Source organism: Perognathus longimembris, chromosome 3 (assembly GCF_023159225.1).
Source record: "Perognathus longimembris pacificus isolate PPM17 chromosome 3, ASM2315922v1, whole genome shotgun sequence".
Taxonomy (NCBI): domain Eukaryota; kingdom Metazoa; phylum Chordata; class Mammalia; order Rodentia; family Heteromyidae; genus Perognathus; species Perognathus longimembris.
In genome coordinates, this window is record NC_063163.1 from 42,479,718 (window position 1) to 42,497,842 (window position 18,125).

Below are 18,125 nucleotides of genomic sequence, written 5' to 3' on the forward strand. Positions count from 1 at the left end.
CAATATATTTTGTCTCCTCCTCCCCTATGCCTCCAAAGTCTTCAGAAGAGTGGAACATTGCAAGCCAATGTAGATGTTTGAAACACAAATCTGCTAGAAGGTTCCTGGAATTGTCTGGTGTGTGACTAGGCAGGGCCGGCTAGATCCTCCCAAGGAGGAAGAGACAAGGCAAGCCTGAGTCAGACAACGCCCTGGGGCGAGGTCTGCGGAAGACAGATCACAAGAAGAGAGCTGTAAGCATTCCTGTACTCTAAGTCGGTTCACTGAGAACCGGGAAAATGGAGATCAAAAAAAAAAAAGAAAACAAAATGTATTTTCCACACAAAAATTCCACAGCCTTTGGATTCACGGTGTACTCCGCACCCAAGCAAAAGGCAGCCTTGGTGCTGCCCAGAGTTTTAATAACTATTGTCTGCGGCGAAACAGAAAAGTTCATTCGATGTGGCTACCGACCTGCAGCCACCTGGGCCCCGGAAGAAAACTAGTTGGAAGCGAATTCAGAACTGGAAAGTCCTGGTGGCCTAGACAGGACGCCCAGCCCGCCACCACTCCGGCAGCGCTCTCCAGCTCAGCAGGCCGGATTCCGCCGGGACGGGGGTGGGGGTGTGTGTGTGTGGAAACGGGGCGGGAGGGGCGTGGCTTGCCACAGGGCCAGGCCCCGCCCCGAGGCCCCGAGGCCCCGCCCTGCGCCCGAGCTGCGAAGCTGGGAAAGCCGAGCTGCAGTAGAACGGTCGGGTCCTCGTCCTCTGCTGCTGTGCCGTCGGCGTCCGAGCTCCGCCGAGGAGGCTTTGCAGCCCGCAGCCCACAACCCTCCCTGCCCGCCCGTTCAGGGCGCTTCAGGCCGCACCATGGTGAAGGTGACGTTCAACTCGGCTCTGGCCCAGAAGGAGACCAAGAAGGACGAGCTCAAGAGCGGCGAGGAGGCGCTCATCATCCCCCCGGATGCCGTGGCGGTGGACTGCAAGGTCCGAGCTGGGAGTCCGGGGGTTGTGGAGGGGGTCGGGTGGGGGGGGGGGGCTGGGCACGTAGCTCTGCGCGCCCGAGTGGCAGGGCGGGTGGTCCCCTACCCCGGCCTGCGCCCGCACCCCTCTCTCCCTACCCCGGTTGTCCTTTGTAAGGAGGTGCGCGTGCAGAAAGCGGTGGCCACCACGGGGGTCGCGGCCCCCCCCCCACTCACCCGGGCTGAGGGGGAGGGGTCCTGAGATCCGGGGTGCTTTGCACACTTGTGCGTGTGTGCAGTCGGGTCCTGGGCGTGCCATCGACACCCGGCTCGTCCCACCTTGGGCCGGCGGCGACCGGCACCCGCACCCCCGCCGACGGACTGACTTTGGCACTTCCTTCCCCGTGTAAATAATGTGCCTAAAATGGCTGACATCATTCCAAGCCCGAACCTCGGTTGTTGTTTCCGACTTTCGTTTCGCCGGCGCTCGGGCTGAGTAGCAGCGCTGGGAACGGCTCGGGTTCCGAAGGCTTTCTTCCCTCTCGACCTTCTTTTCTTCCATCGCCCCTTTGGGCCTGGGCTGGTGAACTTCGACGTCCCGGCCTCTTAAAAGGGAAAGCTAGGGTGCGGGGCGGGGGGAGGGGGGGATCCGTACTTTGAGTAGGTTCTGGCTGTGGACAGATTAATGGAAACACATATTCCAGGCTCTACAACAACAACAAAAAAGTCAGTTGCTATTGTGGATGACAGTGTATATAAGCAACGCTTGACTTCTGTTAACTTGTGTCTTTTATGAAACCAAACCTAAGAAAAGGGGACCTGGTCTTATAAAATCAAAAATAATTTTTTTTGGCAAAAAAATAAATAAATCCCTCCTTATCACTAAGGTGAAGGTTACCCAGAACAGCTACTGTGTTAACTTTTAGTGCCTTACACTAATTATTTACGCATGAATATAATTGTCTGGGAAGTTTTCCTCTTCCTAGAAGATCCTCTTATTTAGGCTGCAAAAAAATCGATCCTGTAAAAATTGACAGCCGAAGTTATGTTGCGTAGCATACTCCCCCCCCCCCCCCCCGGTAGCACTTTTCAGGATGTGTTCTCAGTAGGGCAATGTTAGTTTTAACTTAAAAAAGAATCACTGGTGTGCCAACTACAAGTAATAGGAGTTTTTATATGGGCTGATGAAAATTGCTACTGAAATATAGGCCACTAGTACACTATAAAATTTTTTGAAAATGTAATGCAAATCTGGCTATGGCTATACTTATGTTCTGGAAATATTTTTTTGTTAAAAACAGAAAGGTCAAGAGTGATTTTTTTTTTTTTTTAAGGACTGCTTTGCTCTGAAATAGGAACAGAGAACAGAGCCCCTAAAAGAATTAAGGGTTTTGGTTTTAGTATTGTTTTCCTGAGCACATTGGGAACAGTTTTAGTCTTAAGAGAAATTTTAGCAATATACAGTTAAAAATTGCTTTAGCAAATTATTAGTTCTTTAACATATATTGTATCTCAGATCAGTAGTCACAACTTCAAACATATGTTCTTTATGCTATTATATGTGCGTGTGTATTTTACATCTTAAAAATAAATATAACTCCTCCCATTTTTTAAAAGAGAAAACATAGGATGATGTCATTTCATACAGCTTTTCTCTGTTCCTCTGTAGAGAAGAAAATTAGAAACTAACAAAAAATTCCATTTGCTGAGCAGCTTTTAAATCTGACTTTTGACAGTTTTTGTCAATTATGAAACAGAGGCCCTGTTTTCAGATTCTTAGATTTTCTTACAGGTTCACCATAATTTAAATTCTGTGCTCATAGAAGCTATATAAAAGTAACTATTTATACCTCTTATTTTCTCAGATTCCCATATCCAAAGAAAAAATACTGGATTCAAGCACTGAGGGCCAGTCTTCTTTTGTAACCACAAGCAACCAAGGATGAAATGATAGATGAAACATAATTAATGCTTTTCTATCTGTAAGCCAAAAGACTTTTCCTCAGTGGGTGACTAAATGTTTCTGGACAATAAAAGTGAAATCCTTATAATCAGTCACTTAACGGCCAAAGGAAACCTTTCTTAATGACAGACATTTGCAAGAGACTGCTCATCTCTTTATCTTAGAGCTTGGGCAGTGATTACATAATGTTCCCTGGCTCCTTTGGTGGGGGGTGGGGAGGGTGACTGTGTGGCAACCACCTTGTGTCACCACCTAGACTGGGAATGGAATTAGCCTTAATGTGTTTGCCTGGGGCATTTCCCAGGTAAGTCATTGGGAGGACCCATCTAAGTCATTTAGACTCAGAAATCCTAAATAAAAAATAGGAATACCTTTATCTCTCCTAGACCACAATATCCATAGACTAATTTTTTCAGAATGTTCTCTTGAGGACCCCCTACTTTGGTGGCCACCTGGAATTCTGGTTTAGAAATGCAGATTTTACTACCTTGTGTCACAAACATTCTGATCATTCTAGTCAGCTGTCTTATATAACATGCATTCCAGTACTTTTATGCTACTCCTATCTTTTGCTGTTTTTCTCTCTGCATGGGAAGAACCCTCTAGAAACAGTTCCCTGGCTCCATTATATATTCATTCTATCTTGTCTTTTCAGTAGCTTCTAATCCCAGCAATTTCTCTCGATTGTATTATCTCAGCTAGTTTGCATTGTCCTTTTTAACCTTTTTCTTTTAATTTTACATTTAACTGTTAACTATTTTCACCTTCCTATACCTGTGCTAGTAGGCACAAAGCTTTTAGAAGACTGGAAATAGCAAAGAATCACAGGATCTATGTTTTGTTACAAGCATAACACTTAACGCTCACTTGTTTTTGTATGCATAGCTTTAAATAAATCTTGGAAAACTGCTGTATTTGTGAAAATACTAATGTACTGAATAAGAAGCCCCCATCTTGTTATTACATAACTGCTTGATCCTAGGCTTAAATTTTAGTTTTCCTCTAAGAGAAGAGAATATGACCAGATGGTCCGTACAGACTCCTCCAGTTTTGAAATTCTATAAAGATGCTAGGATTACATATTCTGTCAAAGATTAAAATGTTTTAATTGTGAAAAATAACAACTACCAGACTATTCCCTTTCTTCCTCTTCATATTTAGCATGTTACATTCCTCCCTCACACCAAGTAACAGTGGGCCAAAGAAAAAAGATGAATAGAGATATTATGTAATAAAGGCAGATTTTCATTTTTGGTTATCTCACTGTAGAAAAGATAAATTGTCAACAACTCTTGGAATTGCAGTGCTTGCTTATGAGTCCCTCCTCCCCGTTTTCCAATAGCAGATCTGCAGAAAGCTTAAGTTGGCTTTCTTAAGTATCCCCACAAGCTGTTTTGCTGATAACAAAGTGATCTTATCTTTATGCTATATTGTACATGTTTTTCAAAGAGAGAAATAAAATGCTTGCATAAGAGGGAAAATGGGCTAGCCTGAGAGAAAGTGAAAGACCACTAAGTTCCTGAGTCAGCCGTCATAAAATGGCTCTGTGGACCCTAGTTTTTTATTTTTTTCTGACTTTCCTTATTCTGCTTGATAGACTAAAGAGTTTGATAATTTTAACTTTTTGTTTGTGGTTATGATTTTTGTTTGTTGTGGGGTTTGGGAGGGCTTGGTAGAGAAGAGAACATAAAGTGCATGACTGGACATTTACTAAAATGTGTTGACCTTTAAAGACAGGATTGTGAGCTTGGTTCTCTTAACCCAAAGTGAATCTCATTACCTAGTTACATAATTTCATGCTTGTAAACATTGGCCAGTAAAACATTTACAGTCATGGTCTTCATGGAAGGTAAGAATATCTGAGGTGAGGGTTTAGTTAGGGCACGGAGATGAATAAATTGTCCCTGTGTACCCCAAATACCTTGGCAACAACCTCCTGTGGACACGACCCTAGTACACACCCAGGATAGGTTGTTGCTGCTTTCGAGGGTGTGTGAGGTTGTATATTGTGCAATTGAAGGTCAGGTTACTTGCCAGAATTACTCCCAGGATTGTAGTTGTGTTGTTCTTGGCATAATCATAAGCCAGCCTGTAAGACTTCATGGAATTCAACTCTGCCATGTAAGGTTTTTGTGAATACCAGTACTTCAAACCAGAATCGCTTCAAACACTTTCATGGTACAGACCTTTTAAAGATAATTTAGTATTTAGCTTCTGAAGTGTTTATTATTTATTGCTAAAGCTTGACTAGTATGTAAAGATCTGTAGAACAATGTACTGGCAGAATTCTAGGACATTTCCTTTTCATTTTATCATGACATAAATCAGATATCTAGAGCATCTCTCTCCAAAAGCCACATTCTTTTCCATAGGAAATGCTTCCTGAATTTGTGTTCTAACTGAAGTTTCTTGGCTTTGTCTTGTATAATAATGTATCAATAAAATATCTGAAAAAAAAGTGTGACTTTTCAAAGAGGACAGAGTGAATTCACTTTTAAACTTCTTAGCAAATGTGCCACTTCTCATTAGGGCTTCAAGACTGAAGGAGAAATTAGACTTTGTCACCCAAGGAATTGAGACCATAATTGTTGCATGTTGAATGACTGACATTTCTAAGCATGAAAAAGATGGGTCTAAATGATGTAGAGATTAGTGACACTATCTTTAGTAAGCTTGACTCTTATAAAGATGACCATTTCCAGGCTCTCTTATTTTCTTTGCATGGAGCTTTATACTGAAAGTCTTTACAAATTAAATAGTTGAAATTGAAAGTTAAAAATGCCATATTGCAGGCAGAGTGTGGTGACTTAGGCTGTAATCCTAGCTATACTATCTGAGGATCACAGTTGGAAACCAGCCTGGGCAAGAAAGTCTGTAAGGCTCTTGTCTACAGTTAACCACCAAAAATCTAGGAGGAGAGCTGTGACTCAAGTGTACCAGTCTTAAGCAAAAAAGCCTAGGCCCCAGAACTAGAACAAAACAATTACAGATATGATCCTAGACATCATTTAAGGAAAATACCTTCTTTTAATTGTGATTTTTTAACCATTAGTATTTGTGATAACATTTTTTTAAAGTCATCTTTACTTTATCTTTTACTTCTCTGTTACTTTATCATTTGTTTGTATCAGAGTTTGAACTCATGCTTTCTCTACTTGCTTGCCAAGCTACTACTTCTACCTTTTTTGTTGGTTAATTAGAGATGGACTCAAAAGTTTTTCTGCCCTTAGCTGACTCTGGAACCTCAGTCCTGGATGTTGGCCTCCTGAGTAGTGAATTACAGGCATGAGCCATGAGTGCCCAGTATATGTATATAAAATAAGCTATGGTCTCACTGTACCTGAGACAGATGGCCTTGAACTTGAAATCCTCTAGAGTGTTAAGGTTTATAGAGTGAGCCCCCATAAAGCATTTAATTGATTAGAAAAAAGGAAATTTGAGTATTTTAGTAATTGTACCATTTGGGAAATCTGTAAAGTTCTTATTCCTAGAGTTACCTGAATAATAAGTTATAGAAATGAGACAATCTGATACCCTTCCTTTGAAAATATTAGAATATTCTAATTTTTTACTTGTTATCATGCTGCTAAGTTTCCAGCAGTAACTTTTTTTTAATAGAAATATGAGAGAAGAGAAATTAGTGGTAAAATAACAAACATAAATACTATTACACTTACTTAGGGCTGGGACACAGCTCAAATGTTAGAGTGCCTGACTAAAAACTGCAAGCCAAGTTCAGGCCCCAGTATGACATACATACATATATACATACATATATACATACATGCTGCGACATCTTGGGAATTTATTTGGGAAACTGACACTAGTTTGGGCATTAAGTTTGTTTTTCAGACTAAATCTTTAATCTTGCAGCTTAATTATTTTTCTGTTTACTTGTGTTTATAATGTTAGTATATTTAAAGATATTTAATATAAAAACAAAAAGGTAAGTTTTATTATTAATTAATTAAGATTATTTGAAGACTGTGTGTGTGTATGTGTATACACATGTACTGGTCCTGTGGTTTGAACTTAAGACCTGGGCACTGTCCACAGCTCTACTGGTTTTCTTGATATTTAATCTGAAATAAGAGTCTCATAGGGGACTGGGAATATGGACTAGTGGCAAGAGTGCTTGCTTCGTATATATGAAGCCCTGGGTTAGATTCCCCAGCACCACATATATACAAAAGGCCAGAAGTGGTGCTGTGGCTCAAGTGGCAGAGTGCCTAGCCTTGAGCAAAAAGAAGCCAGGGACAGTGCTCACGCCCTGAGTCCAGGGCTGGCAAAAAAAAAAAAAATCTCATAGGCTTGTCTACCCTGGCTGGCCTCAAACTGCAATCCTTAGATCTCACCCTCCTGGGATTACAGAAATGAACCACTGGGACTGGGCTTTAAGAAGCCCTATTACAGGCCTGGGAATGTGGCTTAGTGCTAGAGTGCTGGCCTAGCATGCATGAAGCCCTGGGTTCTATTCCTCAGTACCACATAAATGGAGAAAGTTGGAAGTGGTGCTATGGCTCAAGTGGTAGAGTGCTATCCTTGAGCACAAAAAGCCAAGGGACAGTACCCAGGCCCCAAGTTCAAGCCCCAGGTCTGATACACACAGACCTGTTATGATTTTGAGAAAAGCATTTTTGAGAATCAGACAATTTAGGTTTGTAATCAGATTTTTTTGTTGTATTTTTATTTGGGTGCCAGTCCTAGGGCTTAAAACTCAGCTTGGATGCTCTCCCTGAGTTTTTTTTGCTCAACATTTACGCTCTACCACTTGAACCAAAGCTCTGCTTCTGGCTCTTGGATGGTCAATTGGACTTTCTTGCTTGGGCTGGCTTTGAGTGGTGATCTTCAGATTTCAGCCTGCTGAGTATCTAGGATTACTCGTGTGAGTGGCTCCTGACTATCTGATGTTCTTTTACAGTTTGTTCTCTTTCCTTAGAAGCATTCTCTGTTCTTAAAGGCAATCATGTTCACTCATTCATTTCTGATCTCTTATTACCAGGGTAACCAGTAGACCATATTCTACTTCCATAAAAATGAAAAAAGGTATCCTCTCTGGGGTTTTGGTGAGAAAAATATAGCCTGGATTCTAGTTCACTAATTCCCTTGATTTGGCATTGTATTGAAACAGCCTGTCCAACCATGTTGCTTTTGGTTTCAGAACTCTTTGTATAAAAATTTTCAGAATCCAAACAATTCAACATTAGAGGTTTATGTATACATTACATATAAGATGAAATTATAATTTATATATTTTATAATATATATAAATATGACATGTTATAAATGTTATAAATTATTTGTTATATATGTGTTATTTGTTTTAATAAATATATGTGGTATGTATGATATATGATGTGTATTACTATTATAATACACAATATATTATTGCATGTAATAATATATATGTTATTTTTTCAGAATCCTCCAAAATCTTACAGATTTATTTATAGAAAGATATTTATACTATACTAGGAAATAAAATATTTACAGTAGTAATTAACCTATAGTAGGTCAGCCTGATTACCATTTTATGAATAAAAATTTCCAAATAGCCTAAAAGATCTAAGAAGTGTAGCATTGTTTTACATTTTTTTCAGAATTCTTTTTTTTCTCTCTGTCCCTTGTGGGGCTTGACCTCAGGGCCTGGGTGCTGTCCCTGAGAACTTTTGCTCAAAGCTAGTGCTCGACTACTTTGAGCCCCAGCTCTACTTCCAGTTTTTGAGTGGTTAATTGGAAATAGGAATGTCAGGGGTACTTTTCTGCACTAGTTGGCTTTGAACCAGGATTCCTCAGGTCTCAGCCTTCTGAATAGCTAGGATTACAGGCATAAGCCATCAGTGCCTGGGTTTTTCAGAATTCTTTCAGCTTCTGGGAAATTTCATTATACCAAGACTGAAACTGAAGCAGTGTCAGTTGATTATGAAAATGTTTGGCCTTATGGGTCCCTAGGAAGAGTGTTCCTGGACCACATTTAGAGAAGACTATTCTAAATACTTGCTTGTAGTGTTCATTGTTTTTTATTGTTTGTTTTATGTTTTGCAGTTCAATATAAATTTACACAGTTGCTATACAAAGTTTGTTTAAATTGATATTCAGTGCTTTTATTTGACATAACCATTATTTACATTTGAGTAATGTAGTATACTTTTATTACGTTTGTTTGTTTAAAATCTATTTGTTTTCCAGGACTTGACTGTTGTTTTGGAAGCTAAGGGGAAGGTTGCTTAATTTTTTCTATGTAATTTATCCTTAGGTTATCTGACAGTATGATTGCCTTTCTGTATCTTCAGGCTCACCAAGCACCTTCCAGGTTTCATATTTTTCTTGTGACTTCCTGCTTGTTATTCTTCAGTTTTCCAGCCCAGCTGGTTGCACTCTAGGTGTGTTGCTCTACAGATGCCCCCAAAGTCACTGTGCCAAATTGCCTTTTCCTTCATCTCATGTTGGATCTCCGGTTGTATAAATCTGAAGAGAAAACATTTCATAAAAATTTTGAAAGCGCTTTCTGAGAATCTTTGCCCTCACACTTAATTGATCACTTCATTGGTTATAAAATTCTATGTTAGTGGTAATTTTCTCAGCATTTTCATAGTAGGGTTCCATTATTTTCTAGTCTGATTCAAGGTTCTCTGTATATGATGTCTTTCTCTTACTCCCCACCTCCTGAAGCTGAAGCTTTTCTCTTTAGGTTTTAGCCCCTCCCCCCCTTATGCTCATAGTTTTCAAACCCTATTGATATAACTTATTCTTGCCATTCCTTTTCTTTGTGACTAAATGGCTCATTTGTTTATCCATTTACTCCCACTTTATTGAGCTTTCCGGAGGAAGTTAAGATAAACATATAACTGAAAATCAACTCAGCTATTAAAAGTTTAAAAAGATTAAATAGAATATTTCCTTTTATGCTAAAAATGGGCTTAATGATAATAATAGGAAATAAATGGAAACCATCCAAATTATTATTTTTTTGTTTTTGTTGCCAGTCCTGGGGTGTGGGCTCAGGACCTGAGCACTATCCCTGGCTTCTTTTTGCTCAAGGCTAGCACTTTACCACTTGAGCCACAGCACCACTTCTGGCTTTTTTCTGTATATGTGGTGCTGAGAAATCGAACCCAGGGCTTCATGTATATGAGGTGAGCACTTTACCACTAGACCATATTCCCAGCCCAAATATATATATTTTTTTGGGGGGGTGGGGGCAGTCCTGGGGCTTGAACTCAGGGCCTTGGCACTGTCCCTGGCTTCTTTTTCCTCAAGGCTACTTGAAAAAAAATGGCTACTCTGCCACTTGAGCCACAGTGCCACTTCTGGCCATTTTCTGTTTATGTGGTGCTGGGGAATTGAACCCAGGGCCTCATGTATACCAGGCAAGCACTCTTGCCACTAGACCATATCCCCAGCCCATCAGAACTATTATTAGCAGTAGTTTAAGAAGAGAGTAACATAGAAAGATAGGTGAGGTATCTTCTGGTCTTGCTCTTCAAAGTCTCCTTTATGAGTAATTTTAGAGACATCTCACTGCCAACTATGAGTTTGCTTTGTGACTTTATTGCTGTAACTTTGTAGTTGAATTTCATTTTTTTACTTACCTTTCTAATTTTGAAATATCTGTATGTTGGTGTATCTTGGGGTAGTTTCCTTTGGTTTAGCTTCATGTATATATGCTTTCAATACTTTTTGTGATGAACATAGAAAAAAATTTTATTAATTTTGTCAGTAATTAAAAGTAATGACACCACTGTTGTAATAGTAACACATATGATCCTTATTATGCATGTGGAAAGACTCTTATAATAGAATTCTGTGGAAATTCAAGCTATATAGTTTTTGTTGGCTATGACTATTATCTAAGTGTGACAATGGATCATTTATTTATTTCCAGAGTTCATTTGAGAAAGTTGTTTAGCCAGTTGTTGACTGTTAGTTCCATATTTTTTTCACTTTTCTCTTTCCTATGGTACTGCGCAGAACTTTACAGATGCTAGCCATGTGCTCTGCCACTGAGCTTCATCCCCAGCCTTACTCTTGAGTTTTTCTTGAAGTTGTATGTAGAGTCAGATGCTATTCAGATATGTGCAGTATATAAATAATTGCTCAAATTTCAATTCTATGGGCCTGGTATTCATCTTGTGATGTATTGGACTAACTAACCTTTCATAGGGGATCTTTTCTTTATGAGAACTGTACAATGATGTACTCAGAAGCATCTACTACATGGCCAGACACAATACTAGAAATCTCAAAATTACTAAGCACTCCAACCTTTACGAAGCGTAACAAAGAAGATAACAAAGACCAACTACTTATGTAAACCAGATTAACCACAACCTACTTAAGTAAGTCTATGTTTTCTTTCACAAGAAAATCATATTCCTGGGTCCAAGAGCCTACAGAATGGTGGCGTTAAGAAGCAAGGTCAAATATCATTTTGTCAGGTATATAGAGCTATTTCACTAATTTGGATCATTTTAGAATATGTTCTTTCCATTCAGGTCAAATGTGACTCCGTTGTAGAAAATAATCAGTTTTCATGACTTTATCTATTCCTGGTAAAGGCTAAATAAGAGCTGAAAATAGGGGGCTGGGAATATGGCCTAGTGGTAAAGTGCTCTGCCTTGAATACATGAATCCCTGGGTTCGATTCCTCAGCACCACATAAAAAAAAAAAAAGAGCTGAAAATATAGCTCAGTGATACAACCCTTGCCTCAGATGTACTAGGTCCTGGGTTTGATCCCCAGCACCACATAAAAAAATAGAAAAAAAATTTTAAAAGATGTTGGGCTGGGAATATGGCCTAGTGACAAGAGTGCTTGCCTCATATACAGGAAGCCCTGGGTGATAGAGTGCTAGCCTTGAGCAAAAAGAAGCCAGGGACAGTGCTCAGGTCCTGAGTCCAAGCCCCAGGACTGGCAAAAAAAAAAGATGTTGCACATAATGCTATTCCTTACAAACATCTAATCTAGGCTTCCTTAATACCTGAAAACAATAGTCATTTTAAGCTATATAGAGAAAAGAATAAGTGATATTAAACTTTTTAGGAAAAAATAAAATTTTAAGTTGTTCATATGTTAATATTTTACTTTGCACTAGAAACCCTGCTGTCCTAATGATACAAGAGATTAAATTATGATCCAGCCCTAAATGCATGTCCAACCTGCCTGATTTTTTTTCCCTTTTAGTTCTGACCTAATTTTCTTTAACCTAAGCCTATGCTAATCTTATATGATGCTAATAGTTTTTTTCAGATTTTTTTCAGATTTCATAGAGTTCTCATAGGAGTTGTTGGACAGTAGCATTAATGTTTTATTTTGCTTCTTATATGTTGGATTTGTTAGCAAAAAAATACGTTAATATGTTACACTATGCAAGACATTGTGTAATTTGAGATTACATTCTTTTTATAATCTGTTCCCAATGTAAAATACATGAATAACATGAAGTACTTTCTAATTTTGACTCAATACTAATTAAATGTCTGAGTAAAAGCCAATACTGCAAGAGGTCAGAAGCCTTTGTGAAGTGTGGCAGCTACAAATATAAAGAGCAGCTTTCTGTTCCTCTCTGTATAATAAGGCCAAACACTTGAAAAACTTCCTGTTTATATGTTAAGCATATTTCTTACATAAACTTGTCTCTATAGTAGATAGCAATTGTGATTGAAAATGCAAATTTGGAAGCACGATTTGAGTTTTGTAATCAAATGTTTGGTGTCTTTATAGATTATCCACTAGGAGATATCTTTTACCTACAGTAGATATATTTGGTAATCAGTGCTATTAGTGTGGACTAAAAATCATGTCTTTTTTATGCCTGCATACTGAGGAAAAATAATCTAATGTAGAAAGAAGCCAGGTGAATGGAAAAACATTCTCTAAAACCCAGAACTCAAATTCTTATAAGAAGTAGTTTTGATTGCTGGCTTTATTATGTGATTAAATTCTTCCAGAGGGAGATGTTTCCAGTCATAGTTGCTAGGTTCAGAATCCATCAACATCATATACTTAGTCTTCAAGCTAGGAGAAATTGCTGATGGAGGAATTGAGAATGCTATAGAACATTGAGTAAACCATTTTATTTTAAAAAATGCAAGTCACCAAATATTTGAAAATATTGGCAGCTAACTCTCTGTTTTTGAAAGCATTATTCATTCCCAACAACACATCGTAGTCAGCTAGCCTGTAAACACCAGTTTTTTCCTGTATTATTCCAACATGCTTTATTATTTTTTAAAAAATAGTGCTTGGCCTTTCACATGCTAGACAGTCACTCACATGAGCCATGTTCCCATCCTCTAAAGTGCTTTAAAATGTCTGTTTCTAAGTAACCAAATTTGCTTCTAAGGTTTAGTAACTTATAATAATCTGAGTAAATTATATTGTTTCTTTGCCACATTCCTTTTTTTCTTTTTAAATGGTACTCAGGGCGTTGCACTTACTAAGCTAGTGCTCTGCATCTTTGAGCCATGTCCTCAGTCTTCCACTTACCTGTTCTATTTTTGTATTTGTTTTTCTGTCTTTTTTTTTTCCTCTTTGTGTGTTTGTTACTAGCTTTTTTTGGTTGAAGGAGGAAATTCAAACTGGGTCTCACTATGTAGTGCAGGCTGGTCTGGAACTTGAGAGATCTTCCTGCCTTTGTCTCCTGAGTGCTGAGATTATAAGCATGCACTACCAAAGTTGGCTTGTACTATATTTTTTAATGCCAGGAGATATTTTTCTCTTTAGTATTCTGGCTTCTAAAGCATTGTTATTTCATTTACTGTAATAATAAAATAGTACCTTTGAGAGCTTTGTAAAATGGCTCTTAAAACCTTCATTCATCATATAAAGAAGGCTCAAATAGAATGCCTAAGGCTGTAAAGTGATTTGTTAGTTTGCGAACAGAATAAAAATTGTATGGAAAAAAAACCTTAGATTTTATTTGAACTAAGTTTATAACTGAAGCACATTTTCCTAAGCCTCTTAGGGAAATGATTGAGGTGACCTAATTCTTAACTAATTGAAGTAACGACCATTTATCCTTCATTTTGCTTAAAATATAATTGGTTAATTTGTCATTGGATAAGCTTTTGTTTGAAGCAGAAATTGGTGTGGTGTGGTGCAATAGCAAGGTTTTTTTGTGTTTTTTTTTTTCTTTTTGGTGCTGCTACTGGTACTTGAACTCAGGGTCTTATACTCTTGTGTTGCTTTTTAACTCAAAGCTAGCACTCTACCACTGAGCCACACTTTGCAACTTCCAACTTTTTGCTGATTAATTGGAGATGTCTCTCAGATTTGGCTTCTGTGGCTGGCTTCAAACCTTGAATCTCAGGTCGCAGCCTCCTAAGTAGCTAGGATTACAGGTGTGAGCCACCAGTGCCTGGCATGAGAATACTTTTCCCCCCCAGTACTGGGTTGGGTCTTAAACTCAGGGCCTGGGCACTGTCCCTAAGCATCTCTGTGCTCAAGGCTAGTGCCTTACCACTTGAGCCACAGATACACTTGAATAATTTATTGGAGATAAGAGTCTCACAGACTTTCCTGCCCTTGGCTGGCTTCGAACCACAATACTCAGTTATCAGCCTCCTGAGTAGCTAGGATTAGACAGGAGCCACTGGCACCCAGCTATGAGAATACTTTTGAAAGCCACTTCTTTCTCTGTCTACTGTTGAGGGATGATTAGAGGCCAATCTGTGCTTCAGTGCCTTCATTTATAAACTGGGCTAATATCTTATGTCTTCAGGAAGATTAATGAGATGATAATTGTACATCACCTGTGGGAGTTTTGTTGCTTCATAAGCACAGTTGAAGGTGCACCAGTTTTATTGCAGAACAGGGGAGGGACTGTCTCATTGACTTCTTTTAAATTAGGCCAGGTAAAATTATATATCCTAGTGAAAAAACTCCTAGCTCTTAGTGACTTTTATGTTTTTTAGCATACAAAAACATAATCTATTGTATATTTTGTTTAAGATCTTAAATATCAAACATAGTTGTATATATAGTATAACTTGTCTTATTGAAACTTGCCATTTGATTTTAGGTTTAAAAAATAGTATAAGTTGATTCTTTTTAGCAGTATTAATTAGGTAAGTCTATAATCTATTGTCATGATGGATGTTTGGATTGTTTACAATATTTTGTTATTTGAACATTATTGGAAACTGTGTGTGTGTGTGTGTGTGTGTGTGTGTGTGTGTGTGTGTGTGTGTGTGTACTGGGACTTTAACTTAGCTCCTGGGTACTGTTCCTTAGCTTTTGTCCTTGAGGCTGACACTCTACCACTTAAGCCACACTTGCTGCTTTTGCTGGTTAGTTTGAGATAAGTCTCTTAGATTTTCCTACCCAAGTGTGGCTTCAAACCAGTCTGAAGATCATAGATCCTCAAATCTCAGCCTCCTGAGTAGGCAGGATTAAAGGCGTAAGCCACTGGCACCTGGCATATTGGACATGTCTTTATAGACATGTACAAAAGCTTTTAGAGTTATATATCTATGATTAGAGTTATTAGTAGTTACAGCCAAATTACTCTCTAAAGTAATTATGCCACCTCTTTTCAACTGTAGAACTTGGCATTGTCATACTTTCTTTTATTGCTAGGAGTATATTGGATTTCTTTTGTTTAGTGTATTTTTGAGATTCAGCAATGCTAAAGTATATTATTTTTGGTCCTTTATACTTCTATCCATTACAAATTTGATGGTATTATCAATAAGTACTATGAATATTCCTATATAAATTTTTGGCTCCAATGACTTTCCTTTTTTTGCCGGTCCTAGGGCTTGCGTTCAGGACCTGGGCGCTGTCCCTGAGCATCTCTGTGCTCAAGGGACATTCTGATCCACAGTGCCACTTCTGGCTTTTTCTGAGTAGTTTTTTGGAGATAAGAGTCTCATGGGGACTTTTCTGCCTGGGCTGGCTTCAAACTATAATCCTCAGATCACAGACACCTAAGTAGCTAGTGTTGTAGCCATGAGCCACCGCTGTCCGGCTTCAGTTGATTTTTTTTTTTGCCAGTCGTGGAGCTTGAACTCAGGGCCTGAGCACTGTCCCTGGCTTCTTTTTTGCTCAAGGCTAGCACTCTACCACTTGCGCCACAGTGCCACTTCTGGCCTTTTCCAATATGTGGTGCTGAGAATTCAAACCCAGGGTTTCATGTGTACGAGTCAAGCGCTCTACCACTAAGCCATATTCCCAGCCCCAGGTAATTTTTTGATAACTGATATTTAGTAATCTTACTGAACTCTTGAGTTTGAAATATTCGACTTTGTTAGATTTTCTACTGTAGATCATTTACAAATAATGACATTTAAAAAATCCTTGTTCTTGTTATTTGTTGGATCTCTATTACAATATAAACAGAAACAGAACCGCTTTTAATGCACATCTCTGTTCTTCATTTAAAAGGGTTTGGTCGAGTGTTAAAAGAATTTACTTCTACCTAGTTTGCTAAGAGCCAAATGGAAGTTGATTTTTCTATATATTGAGATGGTCATAGGGCTTCAAATAAAGCGTATTCTTCCATAGTTAAAATGTAATCATTCAGAAAGACTTTTAGAAGAAAAGGTGTGGCTCAAGTGGTAAAACACCAGTCTTGAGAAAAAGAGCAAGAGTGTGAGACCCTGAGTTCAAGCCTCAGTACTGGCATACGAGAGAGAGAGAGAGAGAGAGAGAGCAACTTTCAATTAAAAACTTTTAAATCTTGAATGCACTTTAATAAACATTTTAGCATGATTCACATTGTGTAGTGGGGTATTGTCTATCTGTCATGTAGTGTTAGTTCTGTCCACAAATAGTTCATTCCCTGAATCATGGCTTGATTATATTTGAATTTTCTGCAGGGTCTAGCACAGTACCATGTACATGAGAGGCTCTTGATAGGTGTTAGACTAAGGAAAGCAGGACTGTTGCTTTTGCTGAATAACGAATAAGTTTGTTGTGCTTGATACATTATTATGTTGGCATCTTACTGGCTGTTGATTCACTTTTGTGAATCATAAAAATTGAATAGTCAAGCTTAACAAATATTTGCATGCCAGCTACATGTCAAAGCTTAGCTTAGAGTTAGCAGTAAAGCAAAATAAACACGAGTAGATACTCACAAGGATCTGAGAATCTAGTGGCCCGATATGTGATCTCAAGACAAGGTAGAAAGTGATCATTAGAAATTTGGAGGGACTTTTGGGGACATATGGAGCAAGTTATTCTTTTTCTGTATCTTTTTTTTTCCTTTTGTAAACTCTCTTGTTTTATTTAAAAAAGGCTTTATAAAAGGGCTTTTATAACCCCCCCCCCAAAAAAAAAGAAATTTGGAGAGAAATGAAAGAGATTAGATAGATGTTGTAGATTTGACAGCTCTTACAACTTCCTGACTGGTGTTTGGATTTTCAGTTCATAATTTGACTGTTCAAAGGCTCGTTCCCCTCCCCCCATTCTCAAACTATGTTTCACATTATTAGGGTGGTTAAGTGCTTTATAAGTTAAATTCTTGAATAATTTGATTTTTTTCCTTTTATTTTAGTAGTTTTACATGATTTTAAAATAACATGGAGATTCTACCCCACACCATGGGTCTACACAAGCCCTTTGTGATCTACCATAATTATATCTTCATCTCTTAGAACCCTCCCCACCATGTTGGGACCTCTAACTGTACCATTGCCCTTTGCAATGTCATGTATTCTGGGTCTGATTTTTATTCTTTGCCTCACCTGATGTTTCTCTTAACCCTGTTCTACCAAGGTGAGTATAATCCTTTTAACATCCCACTCACATATTTTCTCCTCTGGGAAGTCTTCCCCAGACTCATCCCCTCTCTCATAGCTCCTTGTGCATTTTCCTGTTAGGGCCTATATCTTATCTTTATTCTCTATTTATATCTACCTGTTATCCAGATTGATCCAGCCCAGCTTTTCACCATCAAAGGCTGTTTTCCCAATTCTCAGAATTATGTATTGTTTCTGTACTGAATACCTTAATGATAAAAAGCCTTTAAAAATGCCACCAGTATTACTGCTGAGGCAGTGTGTGCTTCAGTAGGTATCTTTCTGTGGCTGGCTATTCATTTATTTACAGACTGTTAGGAGAGAGCTTGCCAGATTGGGTGGGCGGGTGTCCACATGTGGTTGTCTCAACAGCTGGGAATGGCTGTTGCCATCTCTTATTTCCAACACACACACACATACACACACACACACACACCACCCCCACCCTAGCCTCCACCTTGAAATTAATTAGGTTAAG

The 18,125-nt window shown here is 38.7% G+C and overlaps 1 protein-coding gene across 1 annotated transcript in view; it reads left to right on the forward strand.

The window, feature by feature from the left end:
- The first annotated feature begins 709 nt into the window (after nt 1-709).
- Nucleotides 710-18,125, forward strand: part of Itm2b (integral membrane protein 2B) — a 28,749-nt gene continuing 11,333 nt past the window's right edge. Inside the window, exon 1 of the mRNA XM_048341372.1 lies at nt 710-965. Within this exon, the coding sequence (XP_048197329.1) occupies nt 849-965 (117 nt within the window). The 5' untranslated portion in view covers nt 710-848. The remainder of the gene's footprint in view (nt 966-18,125) is intronic.